This window comes from Nilaparvata lugens, chromosome 6, assembly GCF_014356525.2.
Source record: "Nilaparvata lugens isolate BPH chromosome 6, ASM1435652v1, whole genome shotgun sequence".
In the NCBI taxonomy this organism is placed as follows: Eukaryota; Metazoa; Arthropoda; class Insecta; order Hemiptera; family Delphacidae; genus Nilaparvata; species Nilaparvata lugens.
In genome coordinates this window covers 63717661-63745010 of record NC_052509.1, presented here as the reverse complement: position 1 = coordinate 63745010, position 27350 = coordinate 63717661, and the positions used below count along the sequence as shown (strand labels likewise).

At 33.8% G+C, this 27350-nt stretch overlaps 1 protein-coding gene across 1 annotated transcript in view; it reads left to right on the top strand.

Moving 5' to 3' along the window:
- Positions 1-26279, top strand: part of LOC111050982 (peroxidasin homolog) — a 592805-nt gene extending 566526 nt beyond the window's left edge. The window contains 8 exon segments of the mRNA XM_039431658.1: positions 1021-1137; positions 3488-3706; positions 5853-6053; positions 9768-9912; positions 12096-12213; positions 15530-15741; positions 20104-20339; positions 25130-26279. Coding sequence (XP_039287592.1) covers positions 1021-1137; positions 3488-3706; positions 5853-6053; positions 9768-9912; positions 12096-12213; positions 15530-15741; positions 20104-20339; positions 25130-25225 — 1344 coding nt within the window. The 3' untranslated portion in view covers positions 25226-26279.
- The last annotated feature ends 1071 nt before the right edge of the window (positions 26280-27350 follow it).

Here is a 27350-nt window from a genome sequence, read left to right as displayed (position 1 = left end):
ATTGTAGAATAATATACTCCTCACCTAGAAACTAGTCTGTGTGTGAGGAGAGTAGTTTCATAGAGAAACGATAGCATAGGAAGATATCCCAGGTTGTTCATGTTCAAAATTGCACTGTTAACTCAGCCAATCACCATCCACTACTGTCTATTGTTACTATTTTGCCCGGGTGAGAGTGTAAGAACGGCACAGTATGAGAGACTACCAGCATCACATAGCTTCACCAAAAACAACTACCCATCTACTAGGACTATCGGCTTCAGTTAAGGATGTGCAAAGGCTAAAAATAAACTTTCTACTGGTGATATTTTTCGAAGTCTCTCGATTTGTATATCATCAAGCTATCAAAATGAAAAAGTTTTCTCAGGATATTTTTTCCCGATCATTAGTTTTTGAGATATGAGTGCCTGAAGTTTAAATTTTTTTGGGACAGAAAATTTCAACCTCGGTAAGGGATGAATTCATGAGATTCAGAGGATAAATATTCTTCATGGTATTGTTGATTGAATAAAACAAAAATTTCCTAAAAATATCAATTTTTTAATAAGTTATACAATTTACTAAAAATTACCAAAAATAACTTTGAGTTGAGTAATTATTTTTGGTAAATTGAATAACTTTCTCAAAAATTGATATTTTCAGAATTTGTTTGTTTTATTCAATCAACAATACCATGAAGAATTTATTCTCTAAATCCCATGGATTTATCTCTTACCAAATTTGAAATGTTCTGTCCCGAAAATTCAAACTTCAAGCGCTTATATCTCAAAAAGTAATGATCGGAAAAAATGCTTTCCTGAGAAAGCTTTTCCATTTTGATAGCTTGATGATATAAAAATCGAAAAACTTTGAAAAATATCACCAGTAGAAAGTTTAATTTTTAGCCTTTGCACAGCCTTAACAGTGAAATTTGCAACATGGGATATCTTTTTGTGTTATATTTTCTCTGTGATAGTAAGTTCACAATTAAATGTATTTTATTTTTGCATAACGACACTGACAGTATACATTGTTCTGCAGGTGGGCCTGATCGCAATGCACACAATCTGGTTGCGCGAACATAACCGTGTGGCCACACTGTTGCGAGAAATCAACCCTCACTGGGACGGACACACCCTCTTCTATGAGGCTCGCAAGGTAACATAAAATAGGATGATATATCACAAATGCTAGTATAAATCGAGATATTTATACCAAACCGTGACTTGTCGATAATAAAAATATTTCTAGTATTGAATGAAAAAGACTAAGAAATTGTCAAAAAAAAACACTGATTTATTGATAATTAGAAGACCGGCTTCGGTTATTACACCATTGTCAATCTCTGATAAACTAAAACTAAATACAAGAGCAGCAGAATTTATACTAGTAGGCGAGTACTGCTATTGGTCGAGGGCATGAACGCCTGCCATTGGCCTAGCTAGACAGTCTCCTCCCCCTCAACGGTGTGACAAAATGGCGGCTTAAGCAACAGAATCGCCATGATAATAAAATTTACTTTTAGTACAAAATAAGAACCAAGAAAACAAATGTGAAAGATAATAAAACAATTATGTAAATGGAAAAACTATTGACTAATGTATGCTTACATGTTTATGATAAAACTAAATTCGTAGTGTTGTACTGGTTGAAATGAATCTGGTCATTTAAACTATACTGGGGATTTTCCTTAATTACTCTTGTTATTTCTAAAGCCTCTAGAATATTCAAAGATTTTGTTATTAACATGCAGAAACTCAACATTCTCCTTAACTGTGAACTTGTGATTATTTGTTATCAAATGTTCTGCAAAGTTAGATTCCCCATTTTGTTTATTCCAATCTCTGATGTGTTCTTTAATTCTACTTTTGAAACTTCTACCAGTCTGACCCACGTAACAAGCATTACAATCATCACATTTAAGTTTGTACACCCCGCTTTTATCCCAAATATCAATTTTGTCTTATTCCAGCTAAATAGACTATTTAAAATCGGTTTGGTCTTGAAAGCAACATGAAATCCATTCCTCCTCAATTCCCTACCTATCTTATCAGATACAAGGCCTAAATATGGGATTGTTATCCAAGTCTTCTCCTCACAGTTTGAGCCTACAAAGCTAGAATTGATTGAAATGTGTCTATTAATTTTACTCAATAATCTGTCCACCATACTTCCTTCATACCCATTTGTGACAGCTATCTGTTTAATTTTAGTGATCTCAATATCAAAATCATGATTGCTCATAGGTATTGTTAGTGCTCTATAGACCATGCTATTGAAAGCAGCAAGTTTATATTTCTAGTAAGCCACTGGTACTGGAAACTAACATCATGAACTATTGCAATACGGTACCCATTTTGAAATCTGTAACTTGTGATAAATTGTATGTGAATAAAACAATCAATGGAACGTTATTATAGTATAAGGCCCGGTCGCACAAAAGCCAGTTAAATTTCAACCGTGATTGATTTCATGAGAGCCAATCAGAGAATGATTTTTTGAAAAGACGGCTTCTTTGATTCAAGACACCTAGTTACATTGCTCCAATAGGTTCTCGTGGTACTAATCACGGTTAAAATTAAACCGGCTCCTGGTCAATCGGCACTAAGTAATTAAAATTCAGAACATACAGCTGAAATTACATGTCGGCGCATGATCGACAAACACAGTCTGTGTGATAATTTCTAAACAGCGTCTTTTGTTACAATTTGATGAGAAAATTAGCCCTTCATCATCAATGAACACGGAACAGCAGTCAGCTGTATGATAAATCACTTCAATTTCCTCCACTCTATCCACTTATTTATCTACAATTTATCCACTTCCAATAACTTTCAGTTATATCTTCAGAAATGGACTACGAGGAAGTGAGCCATTTTTGGCCAACGAACTCAATCTGTATGAGAGTTCATAGAATAAAAATAGAGTTTGAATAGAATAGAATAATGGAGAGTTTGAAGTTTACTGAAGCATTCGAAAGTAGGTCTAATCATCGAATAAACTCACAAACGGATAACGACTCGGGGCTCTAATCACTACGTTCGTTCGATAATATTGATTAGGCTATATTAAGGTGCGTACAGACTTATGAGCCACGAACACGTGCGTCTCGCTTTACATTCAGCTCATGATATCTTACTTATTATATGTACAGAGACAGTAAGATAATACAGATATAATATGCATCGTCAGCTGATAAAGAGAAAAATGCGCGTGTTCGTGGCGCATAAGTCTGTACGCTCCTTTATGGAAAATAAAGGTATAATATGTTGAATTTCAGTACTGAAATTCAACATATTATACCTTTATTCTTCATGAAGGAGCATACAGACTTATGCGCCACGAACACGCACATTTTTCTCTTCATCAGACTATTATCTCGTACTTCCCTCTACATTTTCATCTCTGTGATACGTTTTCCCTTATATGTAATTCATATAACTTACTTATCAATGATAAATTGATTACATTATTGATTACATGATTCAATAATTTTATTTTTAATCAGGTGGTAGGAGCAGTGATGCAACACATCACCTACAAGCACTGGCTGCCCCACGTGTTGGGTGCCAAAGGGATGCAGATGCTGGGAGAATACCAGGGCTACAATCCCAATGTGGACCCGAGCATCTCCAATGTGTTCGCCACCGCTGCTCTAAGGTTTGGCCACTCGCTCATCAACCCCGTTCTGCGCAGGCTCGATGAGGGCATGAACACTATTCCTCAGGTTTGTACAGTTCTTATAATATATCATTGTCAAGTCTTTATTTCTTAAAATATACTTCTCAGTACTTATAAGTACTTGCATAACAATAATAAATTATATTTAGTATTAAACGGAAATCTAAATTTAATGCTGTAAATCACCCTGAAGACTTCAGCTACTGCAGTGAATAAATGTTCTTAAATATACTGCAGTAAACAGCTAGATGGAATTATACTACAAATACAACAAGGTAAAAATCTAGATGGAAATTCGATGAGCGCTACTATTTAAAAATTATTATTTTTCTAGCTGTTCACCCTGTTGTCTAAATATTTGCAGTAGCAGAAGTCTTCGGGGCTATTTACAGCATTCAATTTGGATTCTCGTTTAATAATAATATTTTTATATCATTAGCATTTGAATAAATGTTGTCTCAGTAATTTATCTCAGTAAACAATATCTCAGTAATTTCCATCAATAATAAATCACAAAATGATATTGTTTCCCTATTGCTCTAGTTTTGAATTATCTTCTTCTCCTTCTTCTTATCACTTATCAATAATTGAATATTCATTTTATTTTAATATCTACTATTACTATTTAACAGAAGTTTTACTATTCAGTATTCAACCTGGGCCCTGAACCAATACCCACTATATTACTTATAATAATAGGAAATAGAAAAATAATATTCTTTATCAAAATTTGAGAATAGAATAGTTTTGGGCCGAGCCTGTTGTTCTTTCCCAATCATATTCATATAGAATAATTTGTAATTGTATCCGCAAATAGATGAATGAATAATAGTAGTAATAGAAGTTATTTTGTAAATTTCTAGTGAATTGGTGAAATAAAAAAATTCTAAATTCTAAAAATATAGTAGGTATTGCCTGTACCCTGTTGCATAAGGAAATACAAGCTAAATTTTTGTAATCTCTCTCCAATAACCTGCTGACTTCCAATATCATAAGTGTTTGCTATTGCAGTGGAAACGAATTACTTTATTTCTAAAATAATTACTCCAGATGCAAGCAATATGAACAAGTAATTTGATTTTGGATTCAAATTCTATTGCTTACAATAATATCTTACCTTCAGAAAATATAATTCGCCAATCCAAATAGAGTCCATATAAGAATAATTCAGTTGTCTTGTTAAAGGAGAAGATGAATATGATGAAAACAAAAGAAGAAAAAGATGACGAGAAGAAGAAAAAACTCACATTTTACTCCAGAAGCAAGCAATCTGAACAAGTAATTCAATTTTGAATTTCAAATTCCATTGCTTACAATATATCTTACCTTCAGAGAACATAATTCGCCAATCAGAATAGAGTCCATAGAGTCCAAGAATAATTCAGTTGTCTTGTTAATGGAGAAGAGAAATATGATGAAAACAAAAGAAGAAGAAGATGGTAAGAAGAAGAAAACACTCACATTGTAGCAATTTTCTTGCAGGTAATTGGCGTTTTTATCAAGTTTGAACTTTCCAATTGTACTGTAATATAATTTCATTCTGTAAAAACGTCAATAAAGTTTGTTTTGATTGTTTTCATTGGTATAGAAATGTGTCTCTATTTGAATTTCTAAAAATTCTTATATTTAATTTTTTTTTATCCAATCATTCAGGATTACACAACTTACAGAGAAGTTCCACCACAGGCTCACGCCCAAAAGTGTTCCAATTCTAATTTATAGGCCTACAACAGTCCAAATGAGGCTATAGTGAGGTCCACGTTATAATGGCAGTGGATAAAGATAGGAGAATAGCAATGCCGATTCTCTGCATTAATTAATTATATTTCTACACTGTCAAAAACATAATTGGCATCGTTGTGGACCTAGAAAAAGATAGTACCACCGGCTTTGTCGAATGATAGACATGGATAGCAAAACCAAAGATGATCAAATACTGTCATTATAACGTGGAGCTCACCATAGGTTATGTGTCACTTCTGCATTCGTTATTTATCCATTTATCTATTTGTTAATACAATATGACAAATCATATGAATATGATCAGGAAAGAACAAAAGGCATAGCCCAAAACTATTATGTTCCCAAAATTTGATATAATATAATAACATGTCCATGAAAATAGGTTATGTTTCTTACTGCATGGAAAGTTAAAGTTTGATTTCTGTTATGTTCGTTTGTTTCGTTTGCAGGGCGACCTGCCCCTGGGCAAGGCATTCTTTTCACCATGGCGCATAGTGGAGGAAGGAGGCACTGACCCTCTGATGCGAGGTCTGTTCATGACAGCGGCCAAACGCAAGTTGGCCCACGAGAACCTCAACAGTCAGCTGACCGAACAGCTGTTCACTGTGGCACATGCGGTTGCTCTAGATCTGGCTGCCATGAACATCCAGGTAGGGATTGATTGATTGATTGAGTACTTTATTTATGTAGATTACAATATATACTGTTTCACACACTTATATACAATAGCTTACAATACAGCAAAATTATAGATGAATTTACATGATATAGACTAAGAAAATAATTAATGAACTGTATATGATATGAAAAAGCAATTTGTAATATAATAACTATAGATAATAATTATATTGTTATGCATCTACATAAATTGGCGGAGCTTTGGACATATCAATGTCCATTCTTCGGAAAGAATATTAAAAATATCCTCCCCACTAACTCTCTACCAAAAGATACAGGCTCACTATATCTATTGAGGGAAGTATTAGCTTATACACATACAGGATAGGAAATTCACAAATGATAATAACTAGTTGTTCTGTGAACAGTAGACCTCACTCAGTATTCAGTACCTGATTGAAGCTATAGACCTTATGGAAATACAGCGATAGACTGACTTCTCCACACATCTGGATACAGGTTCACGATATCTATTGAGGGAAGTATTAGCTTATACACATACAGGATAGGAAATTCACAAATGATAACTAGTTGCTCTGTGAACAGTAGACCTCACTCAGTATTCAGTACCTGATTGAAACTATAGACCTTACGGAAATACAGCAATAGACTGGCTTCTCCACACATCTGTGTAATCACTTGTCAGCTGATTTATGATGAATAATTCTATAGTCTGATTTTCACTCTAATATTGGCGTATGAAGGAGGCTTCCTTTTTCCTTTTATATTATCCTTGAAATGCAAAATTTCCAAAAACCTTGTATATACAACGACGCGCAATTAAAAAAGGATGCGCAACATATGAACAATTAAACATTCAAACATTTAAACATTAAGATAAATGCCAAACCGTCGACTTGAATCTTGAATCGGTCAATAATAATAATAATAATAATAATAATAATAATAATAATAATAATAATAATAATAATAATAATTTTTATCAATGGAGACATCAGGATTAAACCCATTTTGCCTCCTTCACACAATACAATATTTTCAACACAGTCATTATACAATTTGAAATATAAGATAAACAATAAAATAAATATACAATTAATATGAAAGAATACAAATAATTACTGAAGTAATCATAAACAATAAGAATTCGATTATAAGAATAATCAATAAACAACATAGAATCAAATAATAATAGATAAAAATAGAAAGAAAAAAAGAAAGAAAGAATGTCTGTGTAAAACCAAAAATTAAAGTGAATGATTGATTAAATAATAATAGAAAATAGTATAAAGCTGCGTTTACACCAAAGTTATTAACAAAATGTTAATAACTTCATCTTTATAGATTCTATTGGATTGAACATAACTTATCATACACATGATGATCATATGTGTTTGTCAAGTTCCGTTCAATCTAATAGAAACTATAAGGATTAAGTTATTAACAATTTTTGTTGATAACTTTGGTGTAAACGCAGCTTCAAATTAGAACACCAATCACAAAAAGACAGATCACATGCTACCCAATATGATGCATCATCACGTCTGAACTATTGGATTGATCAACTTGGAATTTTGCATTATAGATCCTTAATTTACCGTACCGAGGAAGCTTGTGAGAGCCTATTTGAAATTTTCAAGATTTCATCATGCCAATCATCAAACCCTTGCGAAGCACGGGTTACCTGCTGGTCAAGTCATACATTACTTTATAATAAGGTCGAAACATTTTGTGAGATTCACGTTATAGAGTCAGGGAATTTCATAGGGTTAAAACATGATGGAGCCTAGAAGGTAGAATGTAGGAAAGAACAGCTCCATCTCTTGAGATGGTGGACATGTCCCAAATCTATTTTAGTCGTTTTTTCCCAAAATCAGACTTTTTGTCTCTAGCCCCTCTCCCCATGTGTTTTTCTGTCTGATCGAGCACAGATGGGGTCAATAACCACTCAATCTATGGATTTGCTCCAGATTTTATCCTAGAAAATCAGTATTTGACTTCGAAATTGACGATTTTGGGGACAATGAACTTTATTGTTGTTGTTGTTATAAAACAGATGAGGTTCCATTACCTGACAAAAAACCTCATTATTACACATTATTTTTTATTAATCAAAAACTTTTTTCTTATCTCAAATTTTTTCCAGTTTTTTATTATAAACTAAGTAGTCGTATTACTCTCAATTTTGTACACTTGTATGGACTTAGTACCCAAGCAAAACTCATACATTCTACAGGTGGATGATTTGAAGCTTCCCCACTCCATTGTCACCAATGTTATAGCCACGCCCCCTCATCCTTCCATGCACTTTCAACTGGTATTTGTTTTAAACCCGTTTTTCAATCCTATAGTTCGGACCCCTTGAAGCTTTTTCGACTGTCAATGACTGGAGTACTTGAGACACATCTTGCTTCATCTCTTGAGATGATGGTCATGCCCTAATTTCATTGCAGTCATTTTTTTCAAAATCAGACTTTTTGTCTCTATAGCCCCTCTTCCCTTGTGTTTTTCTGTCTGATCGAGCACAGATGGGGTCAATAATGAATTTATTTACTCAATCTATGAATTTACTTCAGATTTCACCCTTGGAAATTCACCTGTAAATTCACAAATTTGTGTTTTTTATGGTCAATGACCTCTCATTTTTGTACACTTGTTTGGATTCAGTACCCAAGCAAAACTCAGACAGTCAACAGGTGGCCGCTTTTTTTTATCTTCTCAAAAGCATGTTGCATCCGAAACGATAAACAAGTAGCTTTTTAAAGTTGAGTCCAGTCTGATTTTATGTATTCATGTATAATTTCCATTATTCATGTATAACAGCCTATCAGCTTACATTCGTTCAAAATTGTTTATCCATTGTTGATGATACCAGAGACAATCAATAATCTATAGTGAGGTCCACGTTATAATGGCAGTGGATAAAGATAGGAGAATAGCGATGCCGATTCTCTGCATTAATTAATTATATTTCTACACTTACAAAAACATAATTGGCATCGTTGTGGACCTAGAAGAGGATAGTACCACCGGCTTTGTCGAATGATAGACAATGATAGCAAAACGAAAGTTGAACAAATACTGTCATTATAACGTGGACCTCACTATAGGCATTAATCGGTATCTTCTTTCTATGGTGATACTTTGCAACTCTCTCATTAATGAAGAATCTCTTTGTGTAGGGATCTAGGGTCTCTGAAACTTGATATTCTTGCGAAGCTGTGAATATTGCCTCGCGAACCATACCTTGTCTATATGCTGTTTCAAAGTCACACAGGCTGAAATTGATAGAATATGGTTTCTCTGATAATATGCTGTGTTGAACAGCAATTATATTTTTTCATAGTCATTCAATTTCAGCTGTTTTACATGCATGAAATCAAGCCAGGTCAAGCCATGAACACTTCCAGGTGGAAGTTTTGTCATTTATAGGCCTAATCAAGAAATTCCTGATTCGGAATCTGTAAACTAGGTTATGTATATATAATGCATGAAGTAAATTGAGCACAAGCAGGTGATGTTTTCAATTTCCCAATAACTCTTCTTCAGATTATGACAAAAAATAGTGTACGTTACTTGGACGTGAATGTCTCTTGCAGGGCTAGAATGAAATTCTAGTCTCGGTTAACGCCTCGACTAGAAGCATCATTCTTGCCCTGCAAAAGTGTCCTTCCCGTCCTTGTGACGTAAAATACTATAACTTATCTCATCTTATGTTATGTTAGCGGTCACGTGACCACGCCATCCCCGGCTACAACGACTGGCGCCGCCATTGCAATCTGAGTGAGGCGACAACATTTGATGAGCTGGCGGGAGAGATCTCCAACAAGGCTGTCAGGGAGCAGCTAAGGAAGCTGTATGGCCATCCAGGTTGGTAGCCTTGTTTGTGCATTATTTGAGTGATTGTTTCTGGAATATTGTTTTGTAGATTTCTGTTGATTTTTGTAGATTTCTGTGGATTATTTTGTCAATATATCGTCATATTTTGTTGATGTATATCGATTAATTATATCGTCAGGGAGCAGCTTAGGAAGTTGTATGAACATCAGGCTTATGGCCATGTTTGTATGATTGTTTCTAAAATATTTGTAGATTTTTGTGGATTATTTTATGTAGATTAATATGGTCAGGAAGCAGCTAAGGAAGCTGTATGTGCATCCAGGTTGATGTCCATGTTTGTGTGATTGTGATGTTTGTGTGATGTTCATGTTTGTGTTTCTGGAATAATTTCAGATTTTTGTGGATTATTTTGTAAACTTAATATATTGCCCATCTGGTGACTAAAGAAGTCAAAATTCTTCTAACAAAGAAGAGATTGGGGATATTACTCCTTCGTTGTCTTTTTTTCTTCAGGGCTACTCTCCAATATGAATAAAAATTAGAAATCTGAGTACTCTTCTAAAATTGTTCCATCAAGACATGTTACAGCTATATAAAGCCATTATCAAGTCAATGATATATCAAGACTTGATAATGGCATTATATAGCAGATACATGAAATGATTGGAAAATTTTAAAAAGTTACCGTACTTGGATCTCTAATTCTTATTTATATTCTTCTTCATTCTATGATATTTCACTTCAAAAAGACCAATACAGGATTTACCACGAAAGGTGTAGGAGCTGAAGGCCATATTACTGTATATTCTACATGAAATTTGCAACAAAAAAATGCCCATTAAAATTTTATTTAATCATCTTTAGTTTTCGAGATGTTTAAATTTTTCAATATTATTGAAAAACTTCAATAACTAGAAAACTATCAGTAGAAATGTAATTCTGAAGGTATGGTTGGAAAGAGGATAAAATTCCCATCAGTAAGATTCATATGTTCCTTTGTTTGACGTTTTTTAACTTTTTAAGAGCGCTAAAAGTTGAAAAACTACATTTGTCCAGGTCAAAGCCAAATTTCAAATAGTTTTTGCAACATTGAAATCTAATGAATCATTGAATATCATTAACCAATCAAAAACTTTATTCAATTCAAGTACACAATATACATAAAGGAAATCAAAATACAAAATATTACAATCAAAAAGATGCGAGACAGCTGTAAATAACAAATAGTGAGTAGGTTTTTGATTCTGTATTCAAATTTTTTAAATAAGTGCAATATTTCTTAAGTTTTTAATTCATTGTGATACATTCTGTGATTTATTTAGAGTATAAAATCAACCTTCAAAATTCAAAATTTTAAATCATCATTCCTGGACCGACGAAGCAGTGTGAGATTTCATAACCTTATCTTTTGGACAACATTAACATTTTATCAAAATTTTTGGAGAGAAATAGTACAGGCTCAGCCTAGTTTTTCCTCCAATGTCATAATTGTATTATGATTATAGTATTTTATACAATAAATGAATGAATGAAATTTCCAATAAAATACAAAAAATGAAATAATAGGTCATGTGCTCTAGCCGCTGGCAGGATCAAGCCGCTTTACTAGAGATGTGCAGCTTGAGTCGTCGCTTATTGATTGCACCTTAACACTGGGATATATTGGAATACCGATTTTAGGGTTGGCAACAAAACATGTAGGCCTAGTATCAATATTTCGTTTCAAATGAATACCGGCATAGAGAAACAATAGCATAAGTAGATATCCCATGGCATAGGGCGTTTATGTCGCAACTTTTACTGTTATCCCAAGCCGATAGTTCACGTAGTTCTTTCCTATGCAGCTGTGTGATGCTGGTAGTCTCTCAAATTGTGCCGTTCATACACTATCACCCCAACAAAACAGTAAAAATTGACAATAATCGACAGTAATCGGCTTGAGATAACAGTAAAAGTTGCGACATAAATTCCCTATACCATGGGATATCTACTTACGCTATTGTTTCTCTATGATACCGGTATTACCATCGAACAAACGTTGACCATGATTCAATAATAAACCAATAACAAACCATGCTACATTGACTTGATTCCCCAAGTCACATTTTGTTCTCATAACCGTTTGTAGTTTTTCATTCATTTTTCCCCAGTTATGATCTGAATAAGTTCGATAAAGTTTAGATCGGATTCTCACAAACATTCTCATTTTGCAGGTAACATTGATATTTGGGTAGGAGGTATCTTGGAAGATCAGATTGATGGAGCAAGAGTTGGACCGACTTTCAGATGTTTGCTTGTGGAGCAGTTTAGACGCATTAGGGATGGAGACAGGTAAATCAACAAATTAAGGTACCATAAATATCGTGTATTTGTAATCTTCTATCACATTTTGATACATGAGATAGAGATTTTAATTCGAATTTATTTATTGCAAAAAACAAACAATTTAGTCATACACATTTGCAAAAATATAAAAATAAAATGTACATAGTACAATTACACATAAATGCATATAAATGAGAGAGTAAAACTGAACTAATTATAACAATATAAAATGATACATATTTTGCTATTGTCTAATCAAGGGTGACTGGGTTCCAAAAATATAATAGAATATACGATTCCAGTATCAAGATTAATTTGGAAAATCAATTGTAATAGCTTTTTGTGTAGTTGAGAAGTTAATATTGTGGTAATTATTCGTATTGAATGAAAAAGACTAAGAAATTGTCAAAAACCACAGATTTATTGATACTTAGAAAGACCGGTTTCGGTTATTAAACCATTGTCAATCTCTGATGAACTGATTGTCATATAACTAGTTTATCAGAGATTGACAATGGTGTAATAACCGAGACCCGTCTTTCTAAGTATCAATAAATCAATGGTTTTTTGACAGTTTCCTAATCTTTTTCATTCAATTGTAATAGCAATTGGATAGAACAAAGTATTCATATTTTCCATGAACATTATATTTTTTATGTAAAATTTATATTAAAAAGTTTCATAAAATAGAATTATAGTACCCTTTAAAATAACTACTACTTTCGATCACGAAAACTAGTATATAGTTATAATATTTGTACTCTTATTCTTTTATTTTATTAATTCCAAAGGTTACTTTAATTCTATTCTATAAATACAAGAGCGTAGCCCTGAATTCATACATTTTATAAAAATGTTCAATTATATAAATTTTATTTCTCATGAACATCAACTAGCCTACTTCATTCACCAGAAATAGAACTTCAAATTCAGTTTTGAATCCTTACATTGATTGCTATCAACTCTTGAGAGTTGATAATGTAAACATGATCTGGACGGCAGGATAAACCTCCACCAAATATGTAAGCAATATGTGCCTTCACCGAGTATGTAAGGGTGGGAAAATGAAAAACAAGAAATGATCGTACTGGTTTTGATAATTAAAACAAAACAATAAATTATTTGTACAAAAATTAGAATTATAATTATAAATTATGAAATAACAATAAATATATGAATATTTCAAGGGCTACTCGTTTGGCTGCTAGTGAAGATTAAATTTGTTGTGATTATGGAAAATTTAAAACAATGACTCAGTAGTCACCTACCTTTATGATAATGGCCCCCAATTTGGCATCCACTGGTTGAACGCGACGTTAATTATTAATGAAAAATAAAAAAAAACTGATCTAATGAAATGGGTTCAGATCCTTTCCTATTCAATAATACAATTCTCTTTAAACTGCCCGAACTGTGACAGGAAAACTGTATTATAAAACAAGAACAAAATCTATCCCTTTCACCAGAACAGCCGGACTTTACTCACAGTCCTAACGAACGAGCTCACACACCACAAAAGTAAAATTTTGGGTATTAATATATAACTCAGTCAATGCCAAACATGAAGCCATTTCAAATACATATTTTTATCAGTCGCACAAGCGAGCACGTTTGTTATGAAAAACAAAAGAGAAGCTACAATAATTTTGATAACAAATGAAATAAACAATCTTTCTGTCGATGACACAAATTGTTCAAAGGCAGAAACACCGTTCATTAAACTTTTCGTAAATTAAAACTCTAAAATCCTGATCAATATGAGATAAATATATGAATCATATATATGTCCCATATGACCAGGTGACAATAATAAGAGTTAAGTTTAGATAAATACATAAAAAAACCCTTCCATAGATTTGTTGGATAATGAATAGTTTGTAGAAACTGTACATGAGTTTTCCATAGTTGAGTAAGTCGATTTCCGAAAAAAATATACTTTCTTTATATCCTCAGTAAATATTTTAAGCATTCCATTTGATTATTTAGAGAAGTGAAATTTCTCTATAGTTTATATCTATTTAGTTGTTTATAGTTGAATTCTTTATTCTTCATTCTTTATTCATTTACACAATAAGTAGTTACATTATCAAAATGATAGGGAGAGGAAAAATAAGGTAACCTTGTGCTATTCCTCTCCCAAATTTAGATAACACATAGTCCGAAATAGGTTGAGACTTGTAGTTCTTTAATTCACAAAATTTACAGTTCTCAAGTATTTCACAAAATAGATTTTCAAATTTAGATGCTTCAAATCTAAACATAGAAGAAATATTTCACATTATTATAACTAAATATTTTATATGATTGCTTGCTTCTATTTTGTGTTTGTTTGAATCAAATTCATCTATTTATTATTTCAGTTTGTTGTACTGGTAATAGTCTATGAATTGCTATCATCAATTTTCATCCAAGTTAACTCCCATTTTACTTTCCTTGCCCTATTACCATAGGTAAGTAAAGTATTGCTTTCCGAAAAAAATTAAGGTACCCCAATTTCTAAATTTCTAAACGTTTCAAGGTCCCCTGAGTCCAAAAAAGTGGTTTTTGGGTATTGGTCTGTATGTGTGTGGTGTGTGTGTGTGTGTGTGTGTGTGTGTGTGTATGAGTGTATGTGCGTCTGTGTACATGATATCTCATCTCCCAATTAACGGAATGACTTGAAATTTGGAACTTAAGGTCCTTTCACCATAAGGATCCGACACGAACAATTTTGATCAAATGCAACTCAAGATGGCGGCTAAAATGGCGAAAATGTTGTCAAAAACAGGGTTTTTCGTGATTTTCTTGGAAACGGCTCCAACGATTTTGATCAAATTCATACCTGAAATAGTCATCGATAAGCTCTATCAACTGCTACAAGTCCCATATCTGTAAAAATTTCAGGAGCTCCGCCCCATCAATGCAGATAGATTTCCAATTATCAGGCTCCAGATACAATTGGAACAAAAAAAATCAAGTGGAGTAGATTGAGCATTAAAATCTCTACAATTAATGTTCAGTAACATTTTCACCTAAAATTGAAAATAAGCTTTAAATTCGAGAAAATGTGATTATTCAATTGCAAATTATTGTTGATTCTACTAAATCATTCACTATGAAGTGATAGCAGACCTCATGTGTGTCTCCAGCGCTATTGCCCTGTCACCAGCTGACTCAAATCTTTGAATAGTAGACTTGAGATGCGCGGGAACACTAGCGTCAGGTGATAAATTTTCTTAACGGCAAGGAAAGTTGTGTGAGTGCGCCACACCAGATTCCAGTTATTTCATTTGATTTCTCTATTTCAATCTCTTTCGAATCATTATCCAATTTCAATTTTTAGATTCTGGTACGAGAACCCGTCCACCTTCAAGCCGGAACAGCTGACTCAAATCAAGCAGTCATCGTTGGGTCGAGTGTTGTGTGACAACGGAGACAACATCACTGAGATCACCGACAATGTCTTCCTGCTGCCCACCAGTCAACAGCGCTCTGCGCTCAAATCTTGCAGTGAAATCCCCTCGCCAGAATTGCGATTCTGGTATGATTGTGCTGGTGGGTATTATTTGAAATATCACTATCATTATCATGTTCCCCTCACATGCTTTTTTATTGTAATATAAAATGCGATAGATCGAATTCAACTCATTAAAAGTTTACAATCATTTTTACTAGTAGTTCTACGAACAGTAGACCTCGCTCACGAATAGCCTACAACTTTCAAACTGATGAGAAGGGCCATTAAGAAAGTACAGTATGTTGTGAAGATTTATCCATGACATCTATTATTTTCTCCTTTGAAAGTGCTAAAGACATTGTTTCCAGGGACACCGGACTTATAAATGTCTCTCAAGGAGGTACCTTCATATCGTCCCCATATTTACAATATTACAAATTTTCTATCAATTAATTATAAGAAATCGGTCAACTGACAGAAAAATGGAATATCCAGTAGGCAATTTAGACGATGAATCGTCTTACAGACGATAGTGAGACGGAGAATGATTCTAAATAAGATGGGTTTGTTGGTGACAATGACAGGAGGTTGCTAATAATGTTTTTAATGAAAATTGGATTCAATGTTATGGCGGCTTGTTATGCCTATGCAGAATGTTTATGCTCACAAGTCGGTTTCCGATCTCATACTAAAGCGAAAACAAGAGCTAACTAACTAAGCTGTGATGTCTCCGGCCGGTTCGGTAGGTCTAGAAACGATTCATCTATGAAACAGGGAAATATCTTGTTAAAAAGGGAAGAAATAGTGCAATCAAGTGAGAAGTTTTCTTCAATTAATAAATACAGTATGATTTGGAGCGGCTCAGACGTTTCAAGGTTCACCGCTGACAACTCTTGTCCTCTATCGATAGTATTCCAACGATACCATTCATTCAATACAGCACATTTTAGAGCGGCACAATTTATATTCAATTTATATTAGAACCGGAGGTCTTATCAGAAATCGTTACACATACGTTTCTGCGCCTTGTTTCAAAGAACTTGTATACCAAATTTCATCCAAATCGGACAATAACTGCGACTGTAACTGCGGTACAAACAAACAAACAGACAAAAGCCGATCGAGTCGAAACTAAGACCTCTGCTTCGCTTCGGTCAACTATTTACTGTTATGAAGTTCAAAATTTATCATTATATGTGTTAAATAAAAAGACTAAGAAATTGTCAAAACCACAGATTTTATTAAAACTGGAAACCTGGTTTCGGTTGTTAGACCATTATTGGCAATCTCTTATGTCAATTATTGTCAATCAATAATGTCAATGATTGACATTATTGTCAATCTCTGATAAACTCGGTTGTTTATCAGAGATTGACAATGGTATAACAACCGAAACCGGTCTTTCAACTTTTAATAAAATCTGTGGTTTTGACAGCTTCTCTATATTTTTATTTAATATGAATAATTACCACAGTATCAACTTCTCAACTACGAAAAAAGTTTACGGATGGAAATTACTGAGATATTGCAATTATATTCAAACGCTAATGAATTAATTATTATTATTAAACGAAAATCCAAATTAAATGCTGTAATTCACCCCGAAGACTTCTGCTACTGCAAATATTGACAAAAGAGTAAACAGCTAGATGCAAATTCGATGAGCGCTACTATTAAAAAATTATTTGTCAGCCCGGGAATCGAACCCAGTACCTCCTAATTGCCGGTCAGGAATACTTACCCTTACACCAAACTGACAATCTCGATAGCAGCGCTCATCTTATACAAAGCCACAATTAGGCCGCTTTGGCTTATAAGTATATTATTTTTACATGAGGAACTTCAAGAACACTGAAGCTGGGAGATCGATTTCTGAAAATGTGAAAGATAAACGAATATTCAGTTTTTCTGCTATCACTTAGTGGGGAAAACCGTTACTCTAAATATTGATTAGTGACACAATTTTGGCAATAGAGGATAGGAAAAAAATGTGCTGCTGAAAAAAACGGGCCACACCTGTCATACATTGTTCTGATCCGACTCATGTCCGTTATTTCTGTGTGGTGGTGGGACTGGTCACATAATTAACGTTTTGGTAGAGAGTTAGTGGGGAGGATATTTTCAATATTCTTTCCGAAGAATGGACATTGATATGTCCAAAGCTCCGCCAATTTATGTAGATGCATAACAATATGATTATTATCTATAGTTATTATATTACAAACTGCTTTTTCATATCATATACAGTTCAATAATTATTTTCTTAGTCTTTATTATGTAAATTCATCGATAATTTTGCTGTATTGTAAGCTATTGTATATAAGTGTATAAGCCAGTATATATTGTAATCTACATAAAGTACTCAATCAATCAATCAATCAATGATTGACAGGTGTGGGAGCTTGCCGCATTCAAGTCTGTTGTCTGATTCCTTATCATATACAGTCATCCGTCTTATCTCTTTTCTGTCTCTTTATATTTATAGTCATCCGTCTGTTCTATCGGAGTCGGATCGGAACAGTGTATGACTGGAGTAGCCCGGCTTGATACAGCACATTTTTTCCTATTCTATATGGCCAAAATTGTGCCACTTTATTCAATATTTAGAGTAACGATTTTTTTCCTTTAAGTTATAGAAAAAAAAAATTTGTTTATGCTTCACATTTCATTTCATTTTTTATGGCAGGTGTAGCCTAAGCCTCAGTCGTTACAAAGTGCTATAAAGGAATTACCATGCATTAGCATATATAGTGAGGTCCACGTTATAATGGCAGTGTGTGATTTACAATGGTGTTGCTATCCTTGTCTATAGTTCAACAAAGCAGATGCCGCTTTCTCTCTCACGCATTGCGATTTTGCCAGATCGTCTGTTAAAGTAGGAATATTACCCCGCAAAACATACCTTGCAAGCAGTGGCGTAACGTTTCTAAACCGGCCCCCGCAAAAAAAATTCCGGGCCCCTCTTTTAAAATCGTACCACCTTTCTCTAGCCCCCTTCTCCCTTAATCCCAAGCATTAAACTCTAATGTGAACGTACATCTTTCATCTGAGTGAATTACATAGCTTAGTTGAAAAAATAAAACTTGTTCTCGATTGAATTCTACAATTCAAGTCAAGAATTATGTTTTAAGCTACAAATATAGAATCCAACCTTTAGAGCTAGAACTAGAGTTGGTAAGTAGTATCTAGTCTTAAGATTCATTAATTATTAAAACCATTCCGACAATCATTGTTTGAATCAGAGAGAAAAGAAGTAAATCTTATCTATAAGTAAGTGGTTTGAATAATATCAGTCTGGATTGTCTCACCGGATGTATACATTTTAATGATTTGTAGACAAACAACATTCCTAATTTTTCAATAAGCTCACTACCAGCACACAATTATTGAAGCTCTGTCAATGGAACTATAATTATTATTACGAGTATATTTGAACAATGATTGTTTTTCTTTCTTGCCTTATTCATCATTTTCTACTTGTATTCGCTTGATAATAGTTTATAACCAGACTGATAACATTGTTCTATTGCATATTTATTTTTACACAATGAATGAAACCTGTCATTTTCCACAATAAAACTTCTGTTTTTTATAAAAAGTTACTTCCATGATTATTTTATTTTTCTTTTTAAAGTATGCAATATATAATTATCATTTCAGGCCCTAACCCGGGCCCCCTAGACCGGGTAATTTTATTTTTTCAGAAAACCTATATTAGCCTACATATTATCCGGGCCCTAGCCCGGGCCCCCCGCGCCGCGGGGCAGCGGGGGTGTACGTTACGCCACTGCTTGCAAGTCCCTCACCATATGAAGGTGACTTGAATAGTAAAATGACTAAGGAAAATGACTTGAATAGTATATAAAGTATGCTGAATTGAATAAATACATTACAATAGTTATTTGTGCAACTAGTGCGCAAAGTGACAGTTTGCTGCACCGAAAGAAACGAGCCGTAGGCGAGGGCGGAATGGTTTCTTGAGTGCAGCAGAAGAACTTTGCGCACGTATTTCACATTAAGTTTTTCCTACAGTTACCATTGAATATGAAAAGTGGGTAATTATGGGTAAAATTGCCTGAAATGCATCAAATGTTTTTCTGTGTAATTTTATTATTGATAAAAACCTTAATCCTAAAATCCTAAAGTCCTCGTTGTCCTTGGTTATAATATATAATGAATAATAATTAGCGCGTTGTGCTTCGTTGCACCTCTGCTCACTATAGCAGCCACAGCAGTCACTGTTACCAACTTCATTTTGATTTTGCTGCACTGTTGCTCCATATAACCTACTAAGTATTTTGCGTTGCCATGTTGCAAATCTGGAGTGCAGAAAAATTTTTCCCGCACTAGAGCGGAAAAGTGATTCTTTGCGTTCTGTAATCAGTGCAGCAATGGCCACTTTTCAACGTAACTGTAGGAAAAATACATAAATACATTCTTATATTTTTGTGAAATTTCAGACTGCGACAACGAAGTGGAAGACGTGCGACCGCGACGCGATCTGTCGCTGGACAACGCGACAGAGGAGCGCCTGGAGGGACTTGAAGCCGTCGTACAGGAGCTGCAACGCAGCATCAAAACGTTGCGACGCCGCATCAAGCAGCTGTCACTGCATCACTGTCATGACAGCAACGGAGTGCAGCGACAGGACAACGAAAACTGGGTCAAGGATAGCTGTACTAACTGTCATTGCAAGGTAAAATAATTACTTCAAAGTGATGTAATATTATTAAGTAAAGTAATATATTAAGTAGAGTAATATTCATTGTAACTTACTTAGTTACACAAAAGTCGGTTAAATTTTAACCGCTTCTCTGATTGGTTCACGTGGAATTAATCACGATTGAAATTCAACCGGCTTTTGTGCTACCGGCACTTAGTGTCATTGCAATGTTAAGTTGAATTTCAACCGTGATTAATTTCATAGAGAACCAATCAGAGTGGGCTTTTTTGAAAAGACCGCTTCTCTGATTGTTTCTCGTGAAATTAATCACAATTAAAATGTAATTATACAGAAAATGATCATAAAAACCATATTAAGAAAGAAAGAAAGAAAGAAAGAAATTTATTTGTTTCAAGCACATATGCTAATACAAACGAGTTGAGTTGAATACAGTCATTACATTCCATGATATCACATTACTGGTATGTCTTAAATCATGCTTTAAATATATATCACAAGTAAGAGTACTTTAGTAAGTATATGTTCCTAATATACAGAAGAATAGATCTATTACATTCGAAAAATTTGAAATTTTGAAATAAAATATCTATTTGTACATTTTTATGCAATAACTATTCCATATCTATCAATCATAGCATTCCAGTATTATATATATAATATTTGTCATGTATATATTTCGTAAACGTGCAATAACAGTTCAACTACAAAAATAATGAATTTTACATAAAATTTATCCAATACTACATTTCTTACATACTAATAAAATACCATTTATAGTAATCAACAATAATAACATTCATTTTTAAATATCGTCTACCTATTCGTATTTTATAAACGAAACGAGTAACAACAGTATCAACTTCAACAATAAAAAATTCCAGACAAATATATCCAATAATACATTTTTATATAATAATCCATCACACATACAATAATCTTGTAATTCGCGAATCTCACAATAATTGGCCTACATTGTCCAGTTCGACGACCAGTTCTATGAGCTCGCTCTATATCATACTGATCCAGATTGACGTTTAATCTCGTAGATAAAATATTCTTTATGAGGATCTCGCACTTATCACTGTTCTCTGCCTTCTCGTCGCGAATATTGAAGAAAACCAAATTATTCCGTCTGGAAAACCCCTCGAGACGATCTACAAGAAAGTTCAGGCGACTGTTTTCTTCCGTAAGCTCATTACACGTTTGTCTCAGCGAAACAATATCACCATTTAAGTCTAGAATATTCTTATTAATCTTAAAAACTTCACTTTTTATATCCGGTACAATGGAGATTATTTTTTCTACCTCTACCAACTTGAGATACACATCGTCCACTGTCCTTTGCGGGCCCGGGTTGGATTCTATGCCCGAAATTGCCAGAAGAATTAAAACCACACACGCCGCGTAAATATCAAATTGTTTGCCGTTCAAAGACGATTTAGAAGCCTTATTTAGTTTAGAAGGAATAGCACGAAAAATAACACCGAACATTCCAATCCGCACACGAAAAAGCACAACATCAATCATTATCGCCTAGATAAGAGAGCTCCCGAAAATGCGACTGCTCTGGTCAACGTCTACAACTCAACTCCTAAAAAACCATATTAAATAAACCCATATTGTTCCCTTCAAAAATTGCATTCAGTGAATTGAGAGTCTTGTCAATCCGTCAACTCTATGTGCTTAGCATATTTTAAAATTTCGATAAACATAGAAGCTCATTTTCAAGAATCAATGTAACTCATAGAACAAGATACAATCTACATAGATATGTTACTTATGATTCGAATTTAACTGTTATTTGTAAGCAGCTGGTATGTACATCGCTCCAAAGATTGTAAACTGCATCCCGAACGAGCTCATCGGTGTACCTATTAAGTTTGTACCAATAAATATTAAAAACTGGATACTTCACAACTATTATTTCCATCTTAATATTTTATGAGTTCAAAATTTTTTTCAGCTTTTGAAACTATTCATTATTGTCAGGATTAATTCACAATTAATAGCATTTATTTTAAATATACTTACCATTGTTTGAATAAAAAGATTCCATTTTAAATTATTAGCTTAAGATTTAGAAACAGTTAAGTCTCTACTCCTACTGGCGAACAAGTGTTTCACTTATGCCAGTAGTTCTTCACCTCCAGCCGTATTTTACAGATAGATTATATAAATATTTAGAATAATGGTTATTGTTTTTTTTCTGATTGTCACATCTTTGTACTGTTTTTGTGTTTTGGTGAAATAGATTGAATTGAACCGTCTTTTGTGCTACCGGCACTTAATGTCATTGCAATGTTAAGTTAAATTTCAACCGTGATTGATTTCATGAGAACCAATCAGAGAAAGCTTTTTTGAAAGGCCGCTTCTCTGATTGGTTCTCGTGGAATTAATCACAATTAAAATTAACCGGCTTTTGAGCAACCGGCACTTAGTGTCATTGTAAAGTAGTCATTATCACTATAGTCCGAGAGATATTACTTTTAACACGGCTCTCTCTCTCACTCTCTCTCTTTTGGTAGGGAGTTAGTGGGGAGGATATTTTTAATATTCTTTCCGAAGAATGGTCATTGATATGTCCAAAGCTCCGCCAATTTATGTGGATGCGTAACAACATAATTATCTATAGTTATTATATTACAAATTGCTTTTTCATATCATATACAGTTCAATAATTATTTTCTTAGTAAATATTATGTAAATTCATGTATAATTTTGCTGTATTGTAAGCTATTGTATATAAGTGTAAAAGCCAGTATATATTGTAATCTACATAAATAAAGTACTCAATCAATCAATCAGTCTCGAAGACAGAGAAGCCCGATGCGCTCTCCTTCGCTAATCACTCCCACTACCCAACAGCATTCTTCCTACTTTTGTGTCAGCATCCAATTGTACGCAACATGCTTACTCCACTACTCCACTCACCTCTCTGTCCATGCTACAAACTGTGCAACGAGAAATCGGTTTACCCCTCTTCAAGCTAAAAGTACAGTCCGGGTAGCTTGCCTATCAAAAACATCGAACATCTGTAGGGAGCTTCCTCCATCACTACGTACTAAGTACTGTATGTTTTTTGAAAAGTAGGAATACCACCCCGCGAAATATACCTGAGCTGGGATACTCATACAATACCCTCTGTAAACGTTCATCTAGAGTGACATATTCACTTGGCAAGTTGAAATATTGTACCAGCTTTCAATGCCTACTTTGCATTTTCCCATGTTCATTTGTTGTATGGAAGATACATGGAAGATACTAAAGATGTATAACTGTGCAAAAAGAAGGCTCTGAGAAGATTGATTGGCATATCCCATCCACTGAGTCTTGTAGGGATCATTTTGTAAGACTAGGAATACTCACAGTGCCGTGTCTATTCATTCTTAATTGTTTGCTTTTTGCTGAAGGTAATCTCCATAAATTAATGCGAATAAATTAATGTTCATAGTCACATCACAAGAAATAGGTATCAGATGCAGGTAACACAAGCTAGATCGACTAAGACTCAAATGAACTTTGATTATATGTGTATAAAATTATTTAATAAGTTACCATTAGATGCTAGAAATGTTAGTTTTAGAAAATTAAAAACTATAATGTACAAGTTCCTGTAAACCAAACCACTATATTCACTCCAAGAATGGCATGATTTGAGTATGGAGAGCCTTTCTTTTTCATGATTTATTTCACTGTTTAAATGTATTCATAGGCTATATCCATTCATGTATCATTCATGTATAGAACTCATGTTTTGTTGATTCTTATTGTGTCTAGACTCCATTTTTTTTTTGTATTTGTCTGTATGACTATTGTATGTTCTATATTTCCTGATGACTATCTCTATTGCACCATGTTTTTAATGAAAATAAGGAATTCTATTCTAATATCTCATGGACTATAGCCACCATTATTACACAACTACTGGTGTTGAAAAGTGGAAAACTATGAAGTGTGAAATAGTATTCTGAGGATAGCTGTAGTCACTGTCATTGCGAGGAGAAGTTACTTATTATTCTCTATGACTCACAGAAATCAATATACCTCACAGAGGTACATTTCTCATGTACCTGCAGCTAAAGATGCTGTGTTGGTTTAAGGCTGTGCAAAGGCTAAAAATAAACTTTTTCCTGGTGATATTTTTCAAAGTTTTTCGATTTGTATATCATCAAGCTATCAAAGTGAAAATGTTTTCTCAGGAAAACATTTTTTCCGATCATTACTTTCTGAGATAGGAGAGCCTAAAGTCTAAATTTTTGGAACAGAACATTTCAAATTCGGTAAGAGATAAATTCATGAGATTAAGAGGGTAGATTCTTCATGGTATTGTTTCTACCAAAACTCCACCAAAAATAACTTTTAGTTGAGTTTTTTTTTGGTAAATTGAATAACTTTCTCAAAAATTGATATTTTCAAAACATTACTGTTTTACTAGATCAACAATACCATGAAGAATCCATCCTCTAAATCTCATGGATTTATCTCTTACCGAATTTGAAATGTTCTGTCCCAAAAATTCAATCTTTAGGCGCTCATATCTCAATAAGTAATGATCGGAAAAAACGTTTTGATAGCTTGATAGTATACAAATCTGAAAACGTTGCAAAATATCACCAGTACAAAGTTTATTCTTAGCCTTAGCACACTTAAAATTAAACTATAGTTCTGTACCGTAATTTTAATTCTTAATGAAGTTGAATAATCAATTTTATGAATTTTCTATGTTGAGAACAATTTTCAGTCGTTTTTTAAAATGGGAACAGTTTTGATTATATTAATTTCTTTATTTATTTTTGTTGCAGAAAGGACAGATCACATGTACGACGCTGCAGTGTGCGAAGCTGCATTGCGACAGACCCTACCATCAACCAGGTGCCTGCTGCCCTGTTTGTCCTTGAGAAAGTTCCAAGGTCACCTAGTCCGTGTAAAAAGCACTCATCTCTTTTAGTGGATGCAAATCCAGAACTCAAACTTTCTAGTTTGTATCGTACCAACCAATTTGTGTAGGTAAAACTGTGATTGAGACCATCAACCACTTGAATTTCTTCTTAATAATCATTATTTATTTGTCCAAGGTGTGGTTTCTAGGTCACTCATCAAATATAATTGACGATTAAATCTTTATTGAATGTATGGGTTTGATAGTCCATTAGATTTGATAAGAGTCCTAGAAATCGGGCACAAGTTCAGTGAAATTTTGTAGAAATAACTCAATGAACTGGAAATATCGATAGTGGGAGCTTTACGATGGAATAGGAACTCTAAATTTATTATAAATTGGTTTATAACAAGAGAGGAATAATTCTACCAAAGTCCTTATTCGTCTGTTGTTATAAAAGTATAAGGACCATTTGCACGGTCAAAGCATAAACCGAATTCAATCAGCTGGTGGCTTGAACTCGAAATTAACCACATTATAACAAACGAGACTTGTTTGGATTTAATATTGTTTAAAGTTAAAGTTAGTTCAACTGTTACTGTGAAAACGACACTAAGGGCCGTTTGCACAGTATAGATTGCTAAACTCGATTAAGTTAAATTTTAAACTCGAGTTAATTGAGTTAATCGAGTTTAAGTTAACCCGAAAGTTTAAACTTGAATCTGGTTTCTCAGAGCATTTACCAATCCAGTTTAAGTTAAACTAGTTTAGCGTTAAGTTGGTAATAGAATGTCATAGTTTATAATATTAGGAAGGCTGATTTTTACAGGAAATTTGTTATTTGTTTACAAGCCATCAGTAAATTGAGGTTATGTAGCTACTATTTTAGTATTTTCTTGTTCTTGTTCAAAATCCACAGAGTTGTAAGCTGTACGGTTCTAAAACTGAAAGCGATCAAGAAATTCTTTAAAAACTTATGTTTAGTTGGCACCAGAAAATATATTTTAGAATGTAAGATAAAAAAGTTATTTTGTTACGCTTGAATCTACTACGGTCTTCCTCGTTTAATAGAAATCTCTCGAAAGCAATATATTTCATTTATGTGTTATTAAAAACTTGTTTTCCAATCGAAAACCACTGTTAAAAATTGTCTTATTATCTATCAAGTGGTTTATTCAATCAAAATACTAAATTGGCAGTTGCTTTACTCAAGCAAAACCGTTAAAACATTCTCTATCCCAGAAATTTAAATTATTTGTTTTTTGCCCAATTTTTCTCAGTTTCAAAATTTCTTTGCAGTCATCTTTATCAATCGCATTAAAAACTTCTATCAATTCCTCCATTACAATTATTTTTACATTCAAATAATGATTCACTATAACCTAAATTAATAATTATTGTCTAAACAGAAGCATTAAAAACAACTATTGAAAAATAATTTACTATCACCTGTTTCCCCATCAAATCTTTACAGATGTTAAGTTAATCCAAATTATTTGGTTGAAACCTCCTGCTTTGGAGGTTTAAACTTTCATAGGGTTTAAACTCGATACAGAGTTCAAACTGATACTGTGCAAACGGAATTTTAGCTTCAACCAAAAAAAAATCAAAATTTGGTTTAAGTTTTAGCTTAAACTTACACTGTGCAAACGGCCCTAAGGGCCACATTATCAGTTTAAACTAAATTTCATTTTAAACTGGATTAAATCAATTTCAAGTCTCGTTCATTATAATGTGGTTCAATTTTAGTTTAAGCCACTAGCTGATCGAATTCAGTATAAGCTTTGACTGTGCAAACGGCTCTTAAGCTGCGTACACATATTCGCGCTTCCAACCAGCACCGAGCACGCTCCTCCCTCGTACCGCCCTCGTACAACCATCGAACCACAGTCGCACCGCCCACGCACGCATCATGAACGTTATCGAAGATGTTAGATCTTCTCGCGTTCCCCGGTCGAACCACTGTTGCTCGCTGGTCGATCATCAATCGCTCTGCTGGAGTGACGTTCGGTTGCGGAGCAGAGCAAAAGTCTGTACGCACCAGAAGGACAGTGTAAATCGGAAAATTTCTTCAGGAAAGAAAGAGATCTGAGATAAGAGAAGAAACAGAAAATATTTGTTTCAATTACTCAAATCTCTTCAGG